The following is a 25,752-nucleotide window of genomic DNA, read 5'->3' on the forward strand; positions in this document are numbered from 1 at the left end:
CGTTTAGGAGCCAAGAGGTAATGTTACAGCTATATAGGACCCTGGTCAGACCCCACTTGGAGTACTGTGGATGTGGAAACTATAGAAAGGGTGCAGAGGAGATTTACAAGGATTTTGCCTGGATTGGGGAGCATGCCTTATGAGAATAGGTTGAGTGAACTTGGCCTTTTCTCCTTGTAGTGGCAGAAGCTGAGAGGTGACCTGACAGAGGTATATAAGAGAATAAGAGGCATTGATTGTGTGGATAGTCAGAGGCTTTTTCCCAGGGCTGAAGTGGCAAGCACGAGAGGGCACAGTCTCAAGGTGCTTGGGAGTAGGTACAGAGGAGATGTCAGGGGTAAGTTTTTACCCAGAGAATGGTGAGTGTGTGGAATGGGCTGCTGGTGATGGTGGTGGAGGCAGATACAAAAGGGTCTTTTTAGAGTCTCTTGGATAGGTCCATGCAAGAAAAATAGAGGGCTATGGATAACCCTAGGTAATTTCTAGAGTAAGTACATGTTTGGTACAGCATTGTGGGCCAAAGTGCCTGTATTGTGATGTAGATTTTCTGTTTCTATGTTACCCCAAAGGTTTTCCACAACCTCCAAGATTGTCAGAAGCATGATGGGGTGCTCTCAGCTCTCCTGGGTGAACACAGTTCGAACAAAACTGATAATACTTGGCAGCATCCAGTGCAAAGCAGCCTGCTTGATGGTCACCCATCCAACAGTCTTAAAATTAATTTCTCCCACCACCAGGACTGCAGTATGTCATCCCTACACAGTGGACTGTAGTTACTTTCTCAAGCTGCACCAATAGCCCTTCCAAACCCACAACCTCTACCATTAAATGGACAAAAGATATAGGAACAGAAGCTGAAGATATTCAGAGATATTTATAAACAATTTAAATCAGTAATCAATATGAAAATACATGAACACATTAATAATAAGTCAAGTGCATTCAATTATGGTTAATTTATTAAACATATAAAATAGAAGAACAAATAGAAGATGCATCAAAAATCAGGCTGCTCACCTTAGCATGATCCAGAACTACTGTTGGTCCTGGCAGCAAGTGTCGTGGTTACTTGAAATGACCAGGAGACGCAGACAATTCTTCGAGAAGTTTAAACCTTTATTTGCAAACAAAGGCTGAGGCAATCAATGAACTTGTCACCAAAAGCCCGCCGAGCTCCGGTGTACAGCATTCTTTATAGTAATTTCTTATCTCAGTTACATTTTGGTTTCATCAGCATACCCAATCAATTTATAATTGCATATCATCTATATATTAACTAATCAATCGCTCTTGCCCAGCCCTCGGTGCGTCACCATTATTTTTCACCCATTCGCATTGGGACCTTATTCGTGGCCAAGATTATGTTTTCCAGACAACCTCCCTCACATTACATTCTGCTCGCAGCATCCTGTCCGCCACCGTTATCTCATACTAAACAAAGGCTGAGTGTAATACATGGGATACATCTCAGCTAATAGTACTGCTAAACAAACAGGTGTCCTGTAAGTGCCATAATATGCAGCTAAGAGAGTACAAAGTATCTAGTGAAAACAACAAATAACAAAACGTGTCTAGTAAAATAATACATACTGATATTCAGTACCTAGAAGTGATAACATAGTATAGTAAATAGCTAATACATAGTGATTATATTTCAGGTATATATATAGTGGTTATGAGTGGTTATGTCAGGTATATTTCTCAATATAATCCCCCCTTTGAGACCCACAGGGTCTCACACAGGAAGAGAACTCTCAGAGGCCGTGCACCAACGCCAAAATAAAGTCCAGCATTTTTATCCCAAATTTGGGTCAACTACAATTTCCATACTCAGAGCTCAAAATGATCTCTCTCTGTTATCCTAGGCTGCTGAGCCAAAAACCTGTCCCTCCGTAGCTGAGACAGGAAAAAAGACTCAGACACTCTTACAGACTAGTGTCCACATCATTAACACCTCCCAAGTCCGCTTGGTGCATCGTGCAGACTGTAACAGTACATCATCGGCTTTTCTCCTTGTCTAGGGCCAGATTCAACAATTTCCAGGAGCATCGGGAATTGTTTTGCTGTCGCACGCATTATCAAAGTCTTGAGACATGGAAGAAAACAGCACAGAATAAATGCACAACTTATCAGCACAATGCCTGCAGTCATTGCCAATTTAGTCAGCCACGCACCCCAACCCCCTAGTTTGCTTTCTAACCAGTCTGCCCATAACTCCTCTACCCCCCTCCTTGGGACTTCCAGTCCTGTCTGGGCTGTTGCTTAACTCTACTCTGTCCCTGATAGGGCATCTGTGGAAATGCTCCTCCGAAGACATTCATTATTGGCATGGGGTTTTCTGGCCCTTGACTGACAGAATGCCTGGTTCCTCCATCTAATGGTGTAATGGCTGTACTCACACTAGTGACGGCTGGCAGCATCTTTTTGCTTTTTTTCTTTGTCCTTTTTCAGTTCTTCGAGCTGCATTTGCAATAGCTTTCGCTGCACCTCTTCTTGCTGCTCAGCAGCTTTCATTTGTCTCTCCGATATTTCTCCACCGCGTGGACTACGTGATCACTGAATGCTCAGTGATCATTCAGTGTCAGTGATGACAGCCCAACCACTTCCTCCAATTTAGACGACCTGTGGAGGCATTGCATCCAAAATGCTCTGACAGAACAGTGAGTTCAGAAACAAGCTATTTTCCACCTCTTGCTCAGTCTCCAGTCTCCATCTTTTCAACTGGTTTTCTACATAGGCTGCTGGGTTTTCAGTGTCTCCCAGTAGTTCCCCCTTTAAGGCTTTGGGGTCTACTCTGGGTGGATAAAGCTTCCTGAGGCTCTGCCATACCCTCTGTCTCACTGGATCAAAATTGGCCCCATCAGTCTGTGGGCTGTCCACATTCTGTAAGCCAGCCATTTCCATCAGTTCTTTCAGCTTGGAAGTTCCCATCAACCTTATCAGCAGTGCCTTCAAATCTCCCATAGCCAACAATCGTCCCGTTGTTTCCTCCTCAAAAGGCTCTAATCCACTTTCCTGCCCCCTTGTGCAGACTAGGCAGAGTATTTTTCAGCCCTTCCAGGTCCTGGAATCCCCAAGGGATATACTGTACTTGTCCTGATCCTTTACCAGCAATGGCAGCATTTCCTTCTCCCCGTTCCATGTAATCAAGCTTCCTTCCTCACTTGGTTCTTTATCTATTGCTGGCCCTAGTACTACTGGCTGCCACTCATACCTTCCTGGGGTATACCTTCTTCCTTGCTCCTTCTCCACTCTAGTCCCCTCTTCCATCGCCAATATCTGCCTCTCCGTCCTCTCTCGTACTTCCCCCAAACTCTCGTCTCCTACCTTCCTCTAACTTCCTCTCAACTCACTCCGTTCTTGCCGTCTAGATGATTCCTGTTCTCTTCTAGTCTGTCTGTCTCTACAGTATAACCGATACTCCTCATAATCCCACTTCTCTCTCTGCTTCTGTAGCCTTTCCACTTTTCTTTCCATCTCCCTTCTTTCCTGTTCTATCTTATCTTTTCTCCCTCTATCTCATTCCTCAGCACCTCTCTCACCTTCTCATATTTCCTTCTTTCCTCCTCATGGTCCCAGACCTCTACTTCCCCCTGCAGGCTCATTGTTCCTGATATTATGGGGCATTGCTTGGGTGTTCCCTGCTCATAATAGGGAGGGTGTCTTTCTAGTTCTTTCAGATGCGGGTATAGAGCTGAAGCCGGGCTTCTGTTAGGTTTTTCCTCCTGTTTTTCCGGTTCCCTTTTGTCTTTTTCGTTTATTATCAATATCCTGCCTGTCTTTCTCAATCTTTCTCCCTTCATCCTATAAAGTTTCAATACTTCTATCTCCTGCTCTCTCCTTTCCTCCCTTTTCTTGGACTTATTGTTTGGTTTATGATTTTTAATTAGTGCTTCCATCTCTTCACACAAGCTTACATCGAATGTCACTTCTTTTGGCCATTTTGTGCACCGGTTTTTGGCTCTCTTTTCCCATTTCTCTGAAATTGCAATAATCTCACCTCTACTTACTGGGAATTTCTTGCACCGTATGTCTACTGCTGTTCCTTTTTCTTCCGCCATGTTATTCTCTTCTTCTCTTAGGTATTATTTCTTTAAAAAAAAATCTCACAGTTCAAATACCTCCCCGATCCTATCTCCACGCCTAGCCCTACAGTTTATTCTACCAGTGTTTAAGCAATTTATCAAATTCTTCTTACCTTCTGTTCCGTTCTGTCTGAGCAGCCCTCAACCTAGGGCAGTACTCACAGAAGTTTCTCTTCACTCTCCCTGCCCGTTCAGCCCTTCGCTTTGTCCGAAGTGGTATCCACAGAGATTTACTCTATTATTCCTTACCCTACCCATTCAGCCCTTCGCTTTGTCCGAAGCGGTATCCACAGGGATTTACTCTATTATTCCTTACCCTGCCCGTTCAGCCCTTCGCTTTGTGTGAAGTGGTACCCACAGGGATTTACCAACACCACATGGATTTTTCTTTACTCAACTTCTTGTTACCTTATTCATACTTACCCCCACTGCAGTGTTCTCGATCAATCCTCTGAGCCTCCTGTCAAACCCTCAATTCTGCCAGATTTGTTGGATCGGAGAGATCCTTCGGCAGTTGCTACACACTTCTGAGTCCCCGAGACCCCCAAAACCAACAGAATTTCAATCCAAATTGTCGCAAAAAGCGCTTATCTTTTTTCTGGGTGCACCCATAATTCTGTTAGCTCAGTGAGGGCTCCCGAGGGACCGGGAAGTGGCCTCAACCCACCGAATCTTTTCCTCGGGTCTCTTCCCGGTCCTGCTGCAGTCGCCAATTTTGTGGTGGTTACTTGAAATGACCAGGAGACGCAGACAATTCTTCGAGAAGTTTAAACCTTTATTTGCAAACAAAGGCTGAGGCAATCAATGAACGTCACCGAAAGCCCACCGAGCTCCAGTGTACAGCATTCTTTATAGTAATTTCTTATCTCAGTTACATTTCGGTTTCATCAGCATACCCAATCAATTGATAATTGCATATCATCTATATATTAACTAATCAATCGCTCTTGCCCAGCTCTCGGTGCGTCACCATTATTTTTCACCCGTTCGCATTGGGACCTTATTCGTGGCCAAGATTATGTTTTCCAGACAACCTCCCTCACATTACATTCTGCTCGCAGCATCCTGTCCGCCACCGTTATCTCATACTAAACAAAGGCTGAGTGTAATACATGGGATACATCTCAGCTAATAGTGCTGCTAAACAAACAGGTGGCCTGTAAGTGCCATAATATGCAGCTAAGAGAGTACAAAGTATCTAGTGAAAACAACACATAACAAAATGTGTCTAGTAAAATAATACATACTAATATTCAGTACCTGGAAGTAATTACATAGTATAGTAAATAGCTAATACATGGTGATTATATTTCAGGTATATATAGTGGTTATGTCAGATATATTTCTCAATACAAGTCCTGAGGCAAAGCAGTAGCTCGGATGTACGGGTACCTGACTTCCAGCCCTCTCTGATTTCTGTGTTGTAGAGCGCAGAACTGATCTGAATGTCAGAGGGCAGAAGGTCAGCAATTTCTCATGGAGTTGGTGCCCACATTGATTTGATCAAGGTGCAAAATCTATCTTGATTCTCCATTGTGTTCCTGCCTTTCACCATTATTATCTGTTGGATGACCTGATCCCTTGACGTTATATCAAAGGAGAGGAGGATCCCCAAAGGCCTATCTATATTTATCAAAAAAAAAGATTAATTAAAAACACAAAATGCTGGAAACATTACACAGGCCAGGCAGCATCCTTACGTAGAAAAACAGAGTCAGCATTTCAGGTTGAAGATGGATTAACTTCTATGCAGATACTACTTGACATTTAACTACTGGATTTCTACTGGATTTTCCAGTTTTGTTTCAGATTTTAAGCATCTTATTTTTTAATGATAAACATTTACAAAATAACGACATTATTTGATCAAATAACATTGTTGGTTGAGGAAGCTTAGTGCGAACAACTTGACCTGCATGTAAAGGGGGTTTCTTCTTTTTTCTTTGTTACTGTGTATGTTGATCAAAATGGCTTCTTTGTTTTGTTAAAAGCAGGAATGCTCCTTTGTTGCGAGAGAGTGCTGGAAGCTTGTTTGAGTTAAAATTTACTGATAACGAGAATTGTATTCCTTTGTAAACCAATTGGGATTAATGTTGTTCTTTCTTCTGAGTCTGTAAGCTATTGTTGGCGGGCTTTTGGGGAGATCGGCACGAGGGTTTGAGAGAGAGAGGACGCGATGCTGTAAGCTGGGCGAGGAATGGACCCCAAGCGGGGGTCCGAGGCCAGGAGGTACTCCGAGGAGAGGAGATGAAGCTAGATGTGCTTGGTTGACCACTTCGGATGGTCCTAAGCTGCGAGTCGAGGAGTTCGGAGGGGATCGAATGGTGGCCAGAAGACTTCAGTAATTGAGCTCCAACGGCTGTGCACGAAGTGGTTTGGACTTTGATAAGTTTGGCGCCTTTTCTTTATTTTTTTCTTCATATATACTGTATCATTATTAATCACTTAGTTATAGTAACCTTTATAAATTGTACTCATTTAATCGGATATGGTGTACTGTCTGTTTTTGGGCGAGGAGGGGACATCACACAGCATGCACACCAGCTGATTACCCAGTTTGGCGGGGCCGAAGGCTGCTCCCCCAGACGGGAACGAGCTGAGCGAGCCTGAGGCGACCCAGGGGGTTACATACATATTTTCAACTTTGACTGTTTAGGCACCCTGTGGGTCCCAAGGTTGGGCACAGAAATGCAAAAAGTAATTTTTTTTTAAAGTGCCTGTTCCTCAACTCATAAATTCCTTTCAGTATCATAGAGAAAACCTTGCTGAGAGCTTACGTTCCACAACATGGGAACATAACTTGCTAGTAAATTAAACCCACAGATGCAGGAAATCTGAAACAGAAACAGAATATGCTGCAAAAACTCAGCAAGTCAGGCAGCGTCTATAGAAAGAGAAAAAGTTGATGTTTTGGGGCTGTGAGGAAGGATTTGAGGAAGTCACGCCCAAATTGTTGACTGTTTTCATTTCACAGATGCTGCCTGACTTGCTGAGTTTTTCCAACATTTTCTCATTTTGTTGCATTGAATAGTGATGCCCCGTAACTAAATAGAGCCGGTTTAAAGGAGGAAATGAGACATTTTCAAAAGGTAACATTGTTTAATGATTCAGCATCATTAAGTGGACAATGGAACAGTTTAATGTTGCCAGTATTAAAGGAAGACTTTAACTGAAAGGGGTTGCTTCATTTTATCTGGTCTCCTGGAAAGAGTTCCCTTACTTAAATTGTTTCACTTTTTAGAAAAGAGATTCCAAGTATTCAAACTACTTCTGACTTACTATTTCCACCACTCACTTGAAGGCAAGACAATTTTTACTTTTTAAGATGGTGCTTGTGGTGACTGGGCTGTAATTCTGAGGAAATGAGATGTTCACACTTCAGCTGCAAAAAATTAAGTTTCTGTGCTGCCTTGAGCAATTGCCACTGTGGCTCCCTTGTTCCATTATGAGACTGGGGAAACGACATAGTCATCAGGTATGCTGATTTCACACTCATTACAGTTGTTTACAGTTTACAGTTTACAGTTGTTCCTATTTCTACTGAAAGCCTACTTTTGAAAAAAAAGCTTAATTTTATGCTCTTCTCCCTTCTGATTTAAAGAACTTGTATTAACTATGTTGCAAAAGCAAGCCATTTCAAGTCTAACTGTTGGGCTTCATTTCAATGACGGTGCTGAATTTCACAACTTGCTGCGTTTCTGCGCAGCTGATCGCTGAGATTTCCCGATTGCCTGCTGACACCACACAACCCTTGGGATGGAGGATAGACTTCTCAAGCTCCCCTGAACCTGCCCTGGGGAGGAATGCCTCCTGCTCCACTTGCCTCCAAGAAGAAGACAAGAAAGAAGAAGCAGGGATAGACCATCTGGTTCCTCAAATAACAGAACAGTGTTTATGCTTGATGCAGGAATAGTGAGCAGTTATTATAATGTAATTTACACAAATGTTTACTAACTTCAATTAACTTTAACTATTTTGTGTGTCTTCAAATGGTTTTGCTCAGTTTTTTTTAAGGTAAATGAATTTTTAAGTGTGTTTGGTTGTGGAATGGTTAACGAATGCCAGAAGAATTGATTATTTTATACCCCTCTGATAATTTTAATAGTGTTGCAGCCTGGGGTATGATTTATGCAGATCTGGAAGCCCTACAACTGGATTGCTTTTCTTTGCCAAGGTAGAGAGGGGGTGGCCTAGTCCTTCTCAGCGTAGAATGAGTAGCAGCCTTGCACATGCAATGAGCAGCTAAGTTGAAATTTCATCCCATCGTAGGCAATGGATGTTTAGTTCCATGGCCCCAGTCCTCAATGTATTTGCTAGATACAGCCTGAATATTGTACGTACCTCATGGTGGAAGTGCCTGTTTGAGATATATCACTTTTTCTGTTGGTAAATGAAATCACATTTGTTACGTAGGCTGCACATAATTTCCTGCACTCTAGTATTGCGATCTTGGAATGTACGTTGAATTCTCCCAAACTATCTGCCACCTTTCACCAAGCAAAGAGATCACTTAAAAAAATGCCGGCATGTTTATTCAAGTAGTATTTAGGGCAGACAACCAAAATTAGTTAGTGTGCATTCTGATTGATATACAGTGATTATTGATACTTCTTGATGCTCATAATATGTAATCGTTCTGCTGGGACATAGCGATTCCATTGTTATCCCAGTGCACTAAAGCCTCTGATATCCCCAAAAGCAGAGTACCCCATTACAAATCTTTGTGTTGGGGGGGAGGCATGAGATGGAAGGTATTTGGATACTCTCAATTGTAAACAGATTGTGATGGCATCTAGAAGATCTCATTGCTGCTCATATCTTTCATATACATGCAGATAGTGCATAGAGATTGCCTGCTAACAATCGGTCCAGTGTGAGGAACTTATCAACCTTGGCATGCCCAGTTTTGAGTGCAATGTAGATATCAGGGTAGACTCTCTCAACAGAACTCCTTCAGTAGGCACTTTGCTCACTGCATTGAATGGACATATGCTTTCTATTTCCTTTGCAGTCTTCCTTGTTCCTTTTGTTCTTTTTGAATTCTTCAGATCCCAGTGTATGTGACCTTCTTCCCTCTGGGAGTAATCACTTGAGAGTTTTCTCTCTCCTGATTTTCCTTTAAGTATTTAAGAAGTATCAAAGGTGCTATGTATTTCATATTTCAGTAATATTGTAAATATATTTGCTTTTAATTAGTTTAATGTTTTGAAGTTGGAAAACATAACAGTAGCAAGGAGGTACAATACTGTCTTGGATATATATATATATATATATCCAACCTAAGGCTTTTGCATAGTACTGTAATCATTTTATATGTTGATTTCATGTATTGCAACTTACTGCTGCCACAAAAAAAACTCAAATTTTGTGATGTAAGTGAGTGATGATAAACTGATTCTGATATGGGTCTCTATTGTGGATAGACAATGGGAAGGCGGCAGGGGGAGAGAATCCTGGATGGTTGGGAAAAGGGAAGGGGAGAGGGGAAGGAGTGGGAAGCACCAGAAACATATTCTGTAATGATCATCAATCCTGATGTCTCAGGGCTAGGTGTGTCTGCACCCACACCACTTGTTTTCTGCCACCTGTCCCGCAACCCTCCTACGGCACTTCACCTATGGCTAGCACAAGAGGGCACAGAGGAGATGTCAGGGGTAGGTTTTTTTACACAAAGAGTGGTGAGTGCATGGAATGGGCTGCCAACGATGGTGGTGGAGGTGGATACGATACGGTCTTTTAAGAGACTCCTGGATAGGTTCATGGAGCTTAGAAAAATAGAGGGCTATGGGTAACCCTATATAATTTCTAAGGTAAGGACATGTTCGGCACAGCTTTGTGGGCAGAAGGGCCTATATTGTGCTGTAGGTTTTCTATGTTTCTATTCCCAACATCATCTGCTCCCACCGGATTTACAACCTCGTTATCTGCTCCACATTAACAAATACAGTACTGTGCAAAAGTCTTTGGCACCCTAGCTAAATACATGCACATAAGACGTATGCAAGAATTGTATTTTTTATATGAACCCAAGATGACTACCTACCTGTTTAAGTTTTATTTAAAATGTGCAGCAAGAAACCGTCAAGTTAAAGAAACGCAGTCTGTCTTTTTTCTTCAGAGCAGCATCTTTTCTTTGCAAAAAGGAAAGACGATTAAATTTAAAAAGGCATAAAACAGAAAAATTCATGAGTTCATAAACAATGTGTACAAGTGGTGATAATCATTAAAAAGGAGTAGAAACAGCTGACTACATCAGAAAGATTGATGTATTTGATTACATGACAGATAACTAGATTATATGTACTGAATGGATTGAGCAGCATTTTAAAGCAAATGGAATAACTAGCTAATGAGAAACAAGTGCCAATGTTACTATGTGCTTTGGATTTAAAGCATACAGTTCACTTAGAAATTTGACTGCTCCAAACAAGTCAGCCAAAGTGAGCTTTGCTGATATTGTGAAAGTAATGCCGGAACATTTAGAAGGAAAACCATTCTTGATTGCAGAACATGGTAGGTTACAAGTGAAATCAAGTGAAAGGGGAGTCCATTTCAGTGTACATGGCTGAATTGAACAGTATATGTGAGCATTGTCAGCTTGGTAATGGGTTTGATGATGCAAATTGTTTAGCTTGTTGAATCTTACTAGAAAGTGTTCAAAATGTCTCCTAACTGAAGCACAACTTACATTTAAAATAGCAGTATCATTGCTATTTATATCATTGGAAACAACAGACAGAGATGCAATTGAGTTGCAATTAGGAATTAAAGTGAGCTTGTCCAAATTTGTAATGTCTCGGCCGAGATCAGCCTGGCCAAACAAATTGTGTTACCATTATGGCAGGTGCTCTCATACTAGAGAAAACTTGCAGAAAATATAACAACGTAGGACACATACAAAGAGTATGTTGGGTAGACAAAAATATAAGTACTCCACAGGGAAGAGAAAAAAGCTAAAACTTTTGTGGTCTTTATTAATCAGACTTCATTTTGAATTCCAGATTTATTTTTCAAATTCAGATTCCTCAGTTGCCAAGGTCTACCTCCATTTACCGTGTTCCTATTTAATCATAAAGCAATGAGGTTTTAGTAAACCCATTCCCCTAAAGCTGTTCTTTAAAGAGTCCAAACTCCAAATGTGCTCTCAGTTCTTATTATGTCCTATGATCTCTTGAAACCTCATATATCTTTGTGTGTGTGTGCCTTGATAATTTTGACCATTGAAGTTAGGGCTGTTTTCAGCTTAATCGTCCTAGCGTTCCTCCAGGCAGTGGTTGCTAATCTCTACCACATAGATTGCTACTCACTGCTGTATTTGGGAGGTCTCTCATACTCCCTCTGTCCATAGAAGAAGGCAAAATGAGTGCTGTCATTTGCCTATTGTGCAGACTTCCCAAATTGCGAGTAGTCAAATACAGAGAGATCCTTGAAGCCACATACCAGAGATGCCAGGTTATTGTCTTGGGTCTAATGTACAATGACATGTCCTCTGCAGACACTCATTTGCCTATGGTGCAGACTTTATAAATTGCAGGTAGTCATGTATAGGGAGATCTTTGAAGCCACAGGCCGGGAGTGCCCAGGCTATAATCCTGGGTCTTGTGTACAAACAACATGTCCTCTGCAGACACTGATCTTCAGCTACCTGCTTGTGTCTCTCTAATCTCTGGAGGAGATTTCTCCCATTATTGCTGTATCTATGCCTTCAGCTGTAAAACTGCCCTACAGCTGAAAGATTGTTGCATTGCGACTGCATTCATTTAAGAAATGGGTGTGATAATCAGACCAGAAAAGTGCAAAAAGACTGCAGCAAATCAGCAGGGAATGTTACAGTGACAATTTTCAGTGTGCTGATGCAACAGGGAGACCCAATGACAATTTGATGACTCTTATGTTACTCTCTCACTGGGGCATGTATACAGACTTAGCTCATTAGCTAACTCTGCTAGAAGCCACGTGACTCAGCAGTGGGAAGGCCACCTTTCATAAACAAAATGTCTAGGGTCGGTATGATTTGGGGTTCAGCCAAACAGGAATGTCGTTATGTTCCGATTAAAGAAACCTTGATTTGAACGAACGCTGTGTAAATACTGTCCATATACAGTTATCAAAAATGACATCGTGCACCAACATAAAATTATAAAGAAAGTATAGTTACTAAATTTTCAACTTTAACAGTTACAGAAAACAGAAAGAAAAAATAAAAGGGCTCATTGCAGTTAAACCAGTCCAATATTTTAGAGTAGAGGTAAGGAGAGCAGTGAGCAGTGAATCTGTGGAATGCTCTGCTGCAGATTGCGGTGGACGCGAATTCCATGGGCATATATAAAGCAGAAGTTGATAGATCCCTGATTGGTTGGGGCATCAAAGGGTATCGTGAGCGGGCAGGTGTATGGGGTTGAATGAAATCTGGGATCAGCCATGATGAAATGGCAGAGCGGAATTGATGGGCTGAAATGCCTAATTCTGCTCCTATGTCTTATGGTCTTATGTGCTCATAACGTTGGAACTCATACTGGAGTAGTAAGGGCTGTCTCTCTTTATTCGTGTGTTGAACCCATGGTCTGCGTGAAAGCATCCGCCACATTCCGAACTCCTCTCGAAGACCAGCTGGAATGAACTGGCTCTCTCAGGAGTATTGGCCCTTCCTCCTTGGAACCTTTTACAATGGGGACTCTCCTTCCAACGGATTCTGCAGTATCTTCCCTTGTGTCCCACTCCACAGCTCCTGCCGAAAGACTCCAAACCAGACTACTGTCCTTCAGAAGACTCTTCCCCACAGCTCTCCAGAACCTTCTGTCACATCCCACAATCCTGATTGGCTGACTCACATTCCCAAGTTGGACAACATGGTCCTTATCTTAGCTGAAACCAAAACACACTTTCCACTATGGCACACTGCTTCTACAGAAAACAGCTAATGTAACAGCATGGCATTAGAAATCTTAACCAAAGCATTACACTGCACCCCCCCACCCCACACACCAAAATTGTCACATCCTCATGACTTTGGAACTTATTAAACCATTCACACAGTACTCAAATGAATTTCGTGATTTCAGGACCCTCAATCCATTTGTAAATGGAAGTAACAAATCTCACTATTGGGATGGATGCCACACTGTTTCACCAATGCATTATATGGCAACCTATCTGCAGGTTTCCTGACACTCTGAGACTTTCTTATCTTATCCTCAGCTTCTTCAGCCTCAGGCACTTCTTGTGACTTTTCCTGTCTACTCTTCCTGGGGAGATATGGGGATGCCTCCTCATGTCCAACACTTGTACCTTCTGGCAGCTCAGACCCCTCTGCCCCATAACTGAACTTAGCTTTCTTCAGTTTAAGCAGGTGCTTCCAAAAATCTTCAACCTGTGCGGGTGTTAACAGGCGAGACCTCTCTCAGAAAGGTGTGTCTTCTGTCACTCTAAGAGTGTGGCAAGTATTCTTGGAACAATCAAGATCAAACTTGTCAGTAGAAAACACATCTTTACGTACGTACTAACCTTTCAGTTACTCTCCTTTTACATTCAATGTCAGCTTCCTCGATCCAAGAGACTTTTTCTCTTCCATTTTCCCCGGAATACCAGACATTACCATCACAGGAAAAAGACGGGCAGTTGACATTCCACGTCTGAGGGTAACAGCTCTTCCTGAGGTCATCCTGTTTGCATGGACAGCCGAAGATTTCTGCAGTTCAGGTCTCGCCGGCATTCCTGCAGCAAGCGTGACTAAACTTCCTGATCATCAGGAACATTCACTGGGATGGCTGAGGCATTGGACATTCTAGCAAATTTACTATAGCTACTCCTGCAGGGTGTAGCATGCCACGTGTTGACAGGGTGTAGCACACAGTTCCTCATTTCCACTCATCATCCTGCTCAGGAGGAACTTGCACCTTCTCAAAAGCAGCTCCGAATACAGGGTGAATGCTCAGGATCTTCAAAAAGTTCTGTCCATTTCTCCCCTTGCATGCTCACACAATGGAAGTATTCGTTACACAAGAATGGAAGCCTCGCCCTTTTCAACCGGACCAGGGCAGACCAACACTGGTGTGTCAGTGATCTCAGTTTCACTGACAAGTAACCGTTGTATGGCTACTCATCGTAGTAAGGCTTCAAATCTCAAGGGCACTGAGTGGCATCAATAGTAAATGCATCAAATACTGTTGTAAAAGGATCTATAAAGCAAGGTAGCTTGAGAACCTGTGTCAAGAATGGCTCTAGCATAAACACCTTCAATCTGTATGAATACATCAGAACTTGGTCCCACTAAGCCTTCAGGAATAATGTCTTGCACCTTAGTATTTCCCTTGATATACTGACTGGAATGACTGACTGACTTGCAGAGATGCCAGCTCATTCCTTTACTGGGTCCCACTGTAATTTTGCCTCTTTTCTTCACTGTTTGATTAACCACTGACTTTTCCAAGATTTCCCTGTCTCTCAGTCTCACTTGAAATGTCCATCTCCTCCATAGTTGTAACAGAAAAACCCAGCGCCTCTCTAGTCAAGAGACTCTTTTCAGCATCATTCCTCTGCATCGTAAGTCCTACAGATGGGTTGGGTTTCCCAAAGGTCGAGTCACGTTTAGCTGAAAGATTAGCAGGTATCTATTGAGTCAGCTCAGCTCAAAGGTTTTCCACCTCACTCCTCAAAAGCTCTATCTCTGTAGCATCGGAGTCACTTGAGCAGCAGAGGGAACCACTGAAGACACCACTCGACTTTTGGAAATGTTCCGCTTCTCAATCATGTTTTTCTCTTCTCTGATTTCTCTGAGTAACTCAGTGAAAGATGGAGGAGGGTGGATTTTGCAGGTCATTCAAATATGTAGAGCAATCACGTCATGTGACAGCGCGTCACTAACAACTTGCTCCATTCTCAAGCAATTTCTCTCAGACAGTTGAATGCCCCCTTTGTGGCACAAACCATGCTGTAGTTTCTCCAACCTGAACAGGTGGACAGACAGTTTCTCTCCTTACACCTAAAATGTGTGCCAAAACCTCATCATTTGATGGTCTGCACTTTCAGCAGTGCCAAAAGCATCTTCCAGAGCTTGCAAGTAATTAGGTGATGTGGTTAATGTGTTTCCTGCCTCTCGGAACCTCACTCTATCAGCTGCCAGACCCATTAAAGTCTCTGCTTGTCTCTGTTTTTCACATTATCTGAGCACTGCCACTTACTGAGTATTTGAGATGTCTGCTCCACCCAAGACTCATATTCTTCTTCCCCTTTGGGTGTGGGCTTGACTGCGGAGAACACTCCCAGGCTATGATAACTTTGGCTCTCCACCGGAACACTTTGGCATTTATCAGTCACTGATGTAATAGCCGAAACCAGCTCAGAATATAAATCAGCCACTGAAGGACCCATTAGACCTTTCATGTTGCACAGCTCTTTTTTCTCACGCTGCAGAAATGAGAACAACTTGTCTTTCAAGTCGCCACTCTCAACTACATGCACTCCTTCTCTAAAAATATGGGCTGCCTATGGCCCGCCTCTCCAGGTGTCAGGCAGCACAACTTCAGTTACATCACTGGTACCAGCTGACTGGTCAAAATGCTGTTCAATCAGCAGAACTTTTCCCATCACTTTTACAGCACTCAGCACTCATTGCAGCAGTTCATTGGGAATTTGAACATCCACCTGCTCAGAACACAAGCATTACTTAAGGATATCCATTACGAATCGCACCGAGCCTTAATCCCAGCAGCATCCATAATAAAGCATCTTAACTGCGATGCACCTCACTTTCCACAAGCACTGCTTTAAACACACAAATAAACCGCTTAATCAGTCCTTAAGCAGCATTCCCAGAGCATTCCCAAGACCTAGATGGGAACCCCACAAATGTAATCCACTCACTGGGGTCTGCATACAGACGTGACCCATCAGGTAACTCTGCTAGCAGCTACATAACTCAGCAGTGAGAAGGCCACCATTCATAACCAATGTAAGTCTAGGGTCGGTATAATTTGGGGTTCAACCAAACAAAGAACAGCATGATCAACGTGTACAAACAAGCTGGATGAACTCAGCAGGTCGGGCAGCATCCATCGAAATGAGCAGTCGACGGATGCTGCCCGACTTGCTGAGTTCATCCAGCTTGGTTGTACACGTTGAGTTGACCACAGCGTCTGCAGTGTACTTTGTGTTTAAGAACAGCATGATGTTCCAATTAGAAAAACCTCTAGTTGAATGAATGCTGTATAAATACTGCCCATAGCCAGTTATCAGAAATGACACATTGCACACCAGCTTAAAATTATAAAGAAAGTATATTTACCAAATTTTCAACTTTAATAATGTTACAGAGAAAGAAAAAGAAAAGGACACACTGCAGTTAAACCAGTCTGTTGTTTTAGAACAGAAGTAAGGAGGAATTTTTTTTTAGCCATAAGAGTGGTGAATCTGTGGAACACTCTGCCACAGACTCCGGAGGAAGCCAATTCTGTGGGTATACTTAAAGAGGAAGTTCATAGATTCCTGATTGGTTGGGGCTTCAAGCGATATGGTGAGAGGGCAGGTGTATGGGGTTGAATGGGATCTGGGATCAGCCATGATGAAGTAGCAGAACTGACTCGATGGGATGAATGGCCTAATTCTGTCCTACATCTTATGGTCAAATGTGCACATATCACTGGAGCTCACATTGCAGTAGTTGAGTATATCTCTTCACTCACATGCTGGACCCACAGTCTACGTGAAAGCATCTGCCACTGAACTCCCCGCGAGGACCATGTCGAATGAACTGGCTCTCTTAGGAGCATTGCTCCTTCCTCCTTGGAGCCATTCGGCTGCACAAAGCGCTTCTTGCAATGGGGACTCTCCTTCCCACATATCTTCCCTTGCCCTGCTCCAAAGCTCCTGGCCAAAAGACTTCAAACCATACTCTACTGTCCTTCAGAAAATTCTTCCCCACAGCTCTCTAGAACCTTCTGTCACATCCCACAAGCCTGATTGGCTGACTCACATTCAAAGTTGGACAACACGGTCCTTATCTTAGCTGAAACCAAAACACACTTTCCAGTGTGGCACACTGCTTCTACAGAAATCTGCTAACTGAAACTACCTCACAGCACAGCAGTAGAAACCATAGCCAGGGCGTTACACTTGTAATTGAAAATTCTTGCTCTTTAATCTTTTTTCATGCAAAAGAAGAAGCGTGGTGCAATTTTTGGGCTCTCATCCTCAGAAGAAATGCTGACAGACAACTTCAATTTGAATTTTTATTTTTCTATTTACTTTGAAATAGAAATATAATGATTTCATTGTCACGGCAGGATTGCTTAAAGGAAGCATGCAGCTGAAAATCTGAGCTATGTTTAAGTAGCCTCAAGACTTTGAGACTTTAATCCACTTCACCTGGCACAAATTAGTTGGATGAGCAATTAAAATCTTCCTTGTCCTCATCTTGGTGTCTGTAATTATTACACTAGAAAATGTAATAGAGTTATGCACTGAATGAGCCCTTCGATCCACAATTTCCACTGCACTCCTCAATACTAATCCCACTTACCTGTAAAAGGTGATGAACCTAATGTGCCTTGGTAATTCAAGTAGTTGTATATATGTCTCTTAAATTTCACAAGTGTACCTGGCTCAACTGCCTCAAACAGAACATTCCAGATTCTATGTGTTCGCTGTTAAAAGTTTCATTTCCAGATCTCATCCAGGTCTCCTATTTCTTAGCTTAACAGCCTGTCCTCTTGTCTCAACATCCATCAAGGGAAAAAAGAAAAAGTTCTTACTACGTGACCTATCTATCCCTCTCAATTTGTGGATCTCTGTCAAATCACCCCACAGTCTTCCCCAATGCAGTAAGAAGAAATTTAGATGATCCAATCTCTCCTTATAATGAAAGTGCAACAATTCAGGCAACACTCTGCTGAATTTCCTCTACCCTCTCTCCAGAGCAATCATAGCATTCCTTTTTTTATTTCTAAGATAAACTTTATTCATATATTAATATATATATATGTACGAAAAGAAAAGAAACACAGCGCAAAACTTCATACAGAATATATGCTTGAAAGTCACCTTGTTTACTGAATGCTGCTGTTGTACGTGTTGTACTTCAGGCTGACTTAATCAGCTGGAAGACTGTATTGTACCAATTCAGCGAGTTCCACAAATTGACCTGGTTGTCCAATTTTTCTGGCATGTTAAGCAGAAATGTACCTGAAATCCTTTTCATCAGTACTACATAAAAAGACTGAAGAATGAGTTGGTCCATCACTTAATAAATAAATGTGTAACTTGTATTTCCTTTATGCTGCTAAAGTGTATCTTAAAGTAATGGTTGTGTAAGCAGAGAATTGAGTCACAATGTTATTACAAGTACTCTGTGATCAACCCCTCTGTCAAAGTTTTGCTCAATCATCCACTAATATTGGCAATGAGTAATTTTAAGGGTCTAGGCTTTTAAAGATTTGCAACACCCTCTACTAATTGTTCATTCATTAGGAATGACGTATGGGTATATAATCCAGAGGATGAAATATTTTTAAGCAACACAATTGTCAACATTTTGTTTACCCTAATAGATAGTTCAAAATTCTGAATGGATGTTCCTGGATAATAAGTAAACTGTTATGTAAAAACACTGCTTTGAAACTAAATACAATCAATTCTGGTTAATTGGACCACTGGTTAATCAGGGTAATTCTTAAAACAAACAAAAACTAATTGAAAAAATTGTCAGGGTTTTCTTTGGATATTTGAGGCACTACGCTGCTTAAATGGGGCAGGGGACTATTGCCAAACAGAATCTAACTAGTGTCAGTTGTGTGGCCATTAGACGCTACACTGTACTTAGAGGGACCCGTTTTTAAATTGCATCAGTAGTGATTTTTGCCATTAATACTTGGTGAGAAGTTAGCATTAAAAGAATTCTGAACTGTTTTGCTCTTTGTGATTTCAAGCAATCAGGCTTGAAGATGGCAGATATGGCAGGGAGTGGAAATAAAATGATTTCACTACTTCAGCAAGTTAGGAACTACAGACGATTTGAAGGCATCAACAATCATCTTGAATGTTCCAATGAAAATGAAGATTTGAAGGATACAATTGTCGATAGCATTGTATGAAGTCTGTCCATTATCTGCACTGGGTGTCTATGATTTGTTTGTTCATTGTCACAAACAAGAGAAAATCTTCAGATGCTGGATGTTTCGGGCCAAAACTCTTCGGCAGGACCTTTGGACAGCAGCACAGATCACAACAGGGAACAGTTTCACAGAAAGAGTTTCACTGAACTCCCATTGAAGGGAATATTTAAACTTCTTTAGGGTAGGCATCCCTGGAAGACACTTTGAAGATCACATAAAAGAGAAAGTTTGCAGATGCTGGAAATCTGAACAACACACACAAATTGCTGGAGAACTCAGCAGTTTGTGTGTGTCGTTTGTATATTGTGCATACTGGACAAATTCCTCTGACGATAACTATTAGGAAATAATACACAGTTTTATAGTACCTTATAGGACTATTGGTTGTGTTCTAATTTATTCTGTACTTTATTTAAATACACAATTTGTTACTCAGTTTGTCTTTTTTATACATTTTTAACTATTTCCATGAAACTTTGGCTGATTGGATCAGTCACTTAATTGGGCCAAAATAAGACCATAAGACCATAAGACATAGGAGCAGAATTAGGATATCTGGCCCATGAGAGTCTGCTCCACCATTCAGTCATGGCTGATCCTTTTTTCCTCCTCCTCAACCCCAGTTCTCAGCCTTCTCCCCGTAACCTTTGATGCAACTTGGTCTCCACAAGTGCATGTGGCAAAAAATTCCACAAATTCACCACCCTTTGGCTAAAGAAATTACAGTACTTCACGTCTCTGTTTTGAAAGGGCACCCCTCTGTCCTGAGGCTGTGCCCTCTTGTCCTAGACTCTCCCACCATGGGAAAAGTCCTTACCGTATCTATTGTGTCTAGGCCTTTCAACATTCAAGGTTTCAGTGGGATCCCCCCTCATCCTTCTGAATTGCAGTGAGTACAGACCCAGAGCCATCGAACGTTCCTTGTCTGATAACCGCTTCATTCCTGGAATTATCCTTACGAACCTCCTCTGGACTTCTCCAATGTTTTTCCTTCCTATGTTATTGGTACCAATATGTCAGGGCATGAAAGGGTATGGGGAGAAGGCAGGGGAGTGGGGATGACTGGAAGAATTGGATCAGTCCATGATTGAATGATAGAGCAAACTTGATGGGCTGAATGGCCTACTTCAGCTCCTATATCTTATAGTCTTATGTACAAAGACATCCGGCTGCTCACCTCCCTCTCCAAAATGTTGTGGATGCGATCCTCTCTCTCCAAAATGTTCCAATCCAGATGTGTTCCAATTAACTGGAATCCACTGTATTCTATAAAATATCTGAGATCATTTTGACAAGGACTTTGCTACATGATTAACTCAAAAGCCTAGCGAAATGTTTCCTGCTCTAAAATACTGGAAGTACTACCAGCTAGATATTGCCTTGGTGTAGATTGTCAGGAATGACATATTACTGTCACTAATTTTGTATTGTAAAAATTTGAAGGGTTGATGAATTTTTTAAAAAACTACCTATATGAAGGGTAGTCAATATTCAGAAAAGGAACCCCTCTACAAGGGGTGATTAATAAGTTTGATAGAAGGAGACAATTTTAGAAAACCTAGCACATTTATTTTTCAACGTAGTCCCCTCCTACATTTACACACTTAGTCCAGCGGTCATGGAGCATACAGATCCCTTCTTTGTAGAAGTGGTCCACAGCAGAGGTGATTAATAAGTTTGTGGCCTAAGGTGGAAGGAGTTGAGTTATACAGCTCTCATTACATGTATGTGCAGTTAATCTCTTTGAGTGAAAATACAGGAAGTTTGAAGTTAATAACTCATCTCCTTCTACCTTAGGCCACAAAGTTATCAATCACCACTGCTGTGGACCACTTCTGGAGGTCCAAGACGCTGACTTCTACAAAGAAGGGATCCGTATGCTCCATGACCGCTGGACTACGTGTGTAAATGTAGGAAAAATAAATGTGCTAGGTTTTCTAAAATTGACTCCTTCTACCTTAGGCCACAAACTTATCAATCACCCCTCGTATTTTTGTGTTTCCTAATGAGGTGTAAACCTCTCAGGTTGGTGTCTATGAAGAAGAGAGTACAAAATGGTTGAGAGGGAAAGGAAATTAATTTTTGAAGGGTAAACAGTTGGTGTCGGTCACAGAGCTGTCAAGTGAAGAAGCCTTTGAGGGATGGAGAAGCCCGTTAAAAGAGATTAAATTAAAGAGAGGAGACTTCAGGAAAAGGATGTTGAGAATCAATGTGTGAGTTGGCATAGGAAAGCTGGAGTATATGAAGTCACCTACTGATCTGAAGAGGAATAGTAAGTTAACTAATGCTAACTTCTTCCCCATGAAGTAGAATTCGGCTGCAAAGGCATTGTTATAATATATGTGCTCATTATTTCAAACTGTTCAGCAGTTCACCCTGCAGCAAACAATTTCAAAAAGTTCTGTTAATCTTATCAACATTTGGTCTTGAAGCATTTTAATCTCATTTTGACATTGTTAAATTTAGACAACTTTAGCAGGGAAAATCTAGATATATCTGCTGACGGAAAAGGCAGTAGTTAAATGTAGATTGGTTACTTACAATTCAGTTTCACCCTCCTTAACATACCTACTGTTTTTTGGGGAAAATCACATCATCACAAATTCTTGTTATGAATGGTGAGAGCTTACCCAGCATAATGGCATTTCCTCCTGAGTATTTTTTTCCTTTGATTCCTTACATGAATTTCTGGTTTTCGGGAAGCATCTTAGGATGATTGAAGATGCTATCAATAAAATCCGATGCATATGACCTTCTCGATCAGGAGTTCCCAACTTGGGGTCTACAGACCACTCAGCTAATGGTAGTGATCCATGGCATTAAAAAAGGTTGGGGCCCTTGTTCTCAATTGGTCTGAATATCTGAGGAAACTGGGCAGGAACTTAGGGTATTTTCTCCCTTTCCATGTCTTTTATTGTCTCGTGTAAATGGGGAAGAGGGGTGGTCTTTTCTCTGCCATGTTTTATATGCTTGTATGTCTGCTACTTGTTAATGTACTCAAGCTCTGCTGAATTTTATTTTGTAAGTGTGTGCACACACGGTGGCTTCTCACCAGTGACTGGCTCCTTTGTGCCAATCATTAGATGCTGGATTTTTGAGCCCAACAGGTGGCTCTGAGTATCAAAAGCTTAAAAATTACAATTGACAGGGATTATCCTTTATTGTATCCGATTATTCTATGGCCATATGTGAAATGGGTTATGTAGTGCTGAGAACCAGCACCTGGAAAACAGAAGGGGGAGGTGAGGTAAGAAGAAAGCAGAATCTCCTCTAGGCCCAGTACGGATCTCAAAGAAATTGGTGGGCAGACAGCCTTAGAGAATGGAAGACCATCCAATAATGTCTTCAGGGCATTGCTCCAGTGCCAGTAGGCATTGTTGATTATAGATTAGGCAACACATCATACTGTGAGATTGACTGTGCTGACAACTGGTCTGTTTCCAACCAAAGGGAGCCAGAAGGGGCCAAGACTGGTACATGCCACACTTTAACACGGTTTTAATATTGCTTATCATCACAAAGCAGTACTATGTGATACTATATTTTCCTATGATTGCACTTTGAATTTAATTGCTCTGATTATGGTATAAGCAACAAAACTGATTTGTTCAATATTGTAATGGCATTGTCAATATGTTTGTAAATAGGACAATAATTTTTTTCTTGCTAACTCTTAAAGGCATTGATAAATAGTATATTTTTGATTTTGTCAGAAGTCTGAAGAAATGGTGGGATTTTCAGTGGCAATGCACAAAAGCAACCTGCTTCTCTAGTTGAAAAGCATGGAATTTAACAGTTCAGATAACTATAGATGCCACCTGACCTATTGTGCATTGTGGAAATCCTCTTTTATTTCCAGCAATTGCAGCATTTCTCTCTTTCTCCTGTTTTCATTCATCCCCTGCAACTCCCCTGTTCCCCAATTTGATGAATAAGTCATTGCCACTCTCTCTCTGGCACCATCAGATCTCCATCACACTCAACCCCCCATGCCATCTGATGCACCATCAATAACTCTCTGAGACATGAGGCGAGATATCGGCTTTTATTGACTGGAAAAAAGAACAAGCAGCAATTGACCACCATGCTACATCCTGGAGACTGAGGGAGGAGCAGTGCCTCCAATCGCCTTTATACCGGAGTGTGTGGGAGGAGCCACAGGAGCAGTCAGCGGGGGGGGGGGTGGTGGTGGGGGGTGTCCAGACAGGTATATGTAGTTCACCACACCATCCAATCTCCCTCAGTCTCTACTCTACTTTGTTCTCTCCAGACCTCCTCCCCTGCCGTAACTTAAACCTGTTTAATCTCTGAGTTTTCCAAGTTCTGGTGAAAGGTTACTGACCTGAAAAGTTCACTTCGTTTCTCTCTTTGCAGGTGCTGCCAGATCTGCTGGTTATCTCCTGCATTTTGTTCCCATTGTACATTGCGCAATACGTATGTTTTAACTTATTTACTTTGAATACATGCAATAATTATTTCTGATTTGACATGAAAAACTGAATCTTTTAAAATAACCTCTCCAGAAGTTAGGCATGCAGCATGATATCCGCATCAACAAATATTTCCCGCAAGAAAACATTTTAGTTTGCAGAAAGTTTAGTAATCAGAAGATCGTTCGGAGTTATTACTTACATGAATCACACTGCCTTCCTTTCCTGTCGCTAGTAAACTCTCAGTTCAATCTTTCTCCCTCCATAATGCATCCTTGAAGATGTATGTTTTTTATTGTGAGAAGATTTTTTAAATTTTATAATCACATTGACACTTTGTGTTTAGGATATCAAGTTTTATTAGCCTTGGAAACAATTTTTTTAAGACTTATTCAAAAACCCATTTGGTTGAAACACCAATAATTGTAAGACCAGTTTATAATCTCTTTTAATCACAAAAATCAGTGTAATTTTGGATTTAACCATGTTTTATAGGTTTGTTGTACATCAAAGTCATATTTTTTCAAACGGTGTTTGCACTTTAAAGGCAGATGACAGGAGAGGCCACGTGTACTGCTCATACACAATTGCCTGGAGGACATGATAAATCTAATCTTTAAATCAGCACAACTATTATAGAGAGCTTTTATCTACTAATGTATCCCTGGGCAAACAGCCATTTCTGCCCAACAGAATACCAGGTGCCCAAAATGTAAAAAAGTTAATGGTGTAGAATTTGGTCTTTGCTTCTGAAGGCCAATTAAGCAGTTACTTTATGACCAACAAATGCCTTTCTCATGCACCCGGAAATTTAATAGCACCAAGTCCTCTGTGGTGCTAAAGCAGTTAAACAGAAGTGGCGGGGGGAACCTTTCCTTCATGCCAGAGTTCATGCAGCAAGGCTGCATCCAAGTAAGTGAGAAATCACATGGGAAAGAGATGACAGGAAGGATTGTGGATCATGATAAATAGGGCAAGGTAATAATATAGTAATTATTCCTCATTACTACTACAACTAGGACAATTACTTACTACAAAACAACATACATTAGTGCCTCTGGTGTAGCAATAGTGGCAAAGGTGCTCTAATTCAGGTGACTGACACAGATCAACATTTAATACAAACACGCGGAAGGACATATTGTTTGAAGGCCAAACTATTGGCTAAATGCACCAATTAAGGAGTATCATAGACCAGAGTTTTAGCAAGGAGGTATAGGCTGCAGATAGTTGGGTAATCATGAAGGAAGGTAAAGGACATAGATAGGGAGTGCAAGATTGCCCTGTGACCATGCCTCTCAGTAACAAGTAGATCAGAGAAGCACAACAGCACTGCCACAACAGTTGGCTCTGATACAGAACAGAGGGAGGTGGAGTTAAGGAGAGCTGTGCATTTAACCTTTCAGTGATATTTGAACAGAATTGTAAATGTACTGTTTAAGCATTTTTTGTTGTTTACATAATGCATTGTTGGTTATCTGTAAAAGTACAGAAATGACTTGTGTCATCATGCCACCACATGCGTGCCTAGCTTAAAGTCAAAACTAAGTTAGACTCACAATCCTGGCTCTTTTGTTTTCCCTTCAATCCATTTTTATGTTTTGGAGTTAGGAGACTTAACATGTATCAATTTAATAATCATTAGGGAGATAAACAGGAGATCCTGTGTAAGCAGTTTGATTGGTAGCTTGCCTCCCTTCCCGGGAAACAATAAGGTCAACCTTTATTCTACTTCCTCCATCATAAAGATATCTTCGTTTGGTAGAATGGTTAGACTATGCTGAATATTCCAGTCCTTTGTAGCTGCAGTAGGATATCTATATATTTGTATTTAATTTTCTTTCAAGAAAAAACAATATATCCTTAGCCTTCATAATTATTTACCCTGCCTACATCTTTCTTTCAATGATTCATGTGCAATGGCACCAAAAATCCCTCTGAACACTTGTCCATCTCAAACTACCTGAAACAAAGTACTGCCTTCGAGAGTCAGCAAAAGGTATGGTATGGAAACTGACCTTTAAGCCCAACTTGTCCACACCGATCAGCTATTTACATTAATTCCATTCCTTTTGTCCCTACATTCACATCAGCTCTCTGCAGGTCCCACCACTCCCCAAAATCCAAAGG

The 25,752-nt window shown here is 41.4% G+C and overlaps 1 protein-coding gene across 8 annotated transcripts in view; it reads right to left on the reverse strand.

The window, feature by feature from the left end:
- Positions 1 to 1,004: 1,004 nt before the first annotated feature.
- The window catches only part of LOC132403025 (1-phosphatidylinositol 4,5-bisphosphate phosphodiesterase beta-1), a 1,013,243-nt gene continuing 988,495 nt past the window's right edge, over positions 1,005 to 25,752 (reverse strand). For 4 of the 8 annotated variants that reach the window (XM_059986238.1, XM_059986241.1, XM_059986245.1 and 1 more), the window contains 2 exons: positions 10,129 to 10,211; positions 2,100 to 5,708 (listed from right to left, as the gene is read on the reverse strand). In XM_059986238.1, the coding sequence (XP_059842221.1) occupies positions 10,144 to 10,211 (68 nt within the window). In that variant the 3' untranslated portion in view covers positions 2,100 to 5,708; positions 10,129 to 10,143. The other 4 variants (XR_009515160.1, XR_009515161.1, XR_009515162.1 and 1 more) reach the window with 4 other exon arrangements.

Source organism: Hypanus sabinus, chromosome 12 (genome assembly GCF_030144855.1).
Source record: "Hypanus sabinus isolate sHypSab1 chromosome 12, sHypSab1.hap1, whole genome shotgun sequence".
Taxonomy (NCBI): Eukaryota; Metazoa; Chordata; class Chondrichthyes; order Myliobatiformes; family Dasyatidae; genus Hypanus; species Hypanus sabinus.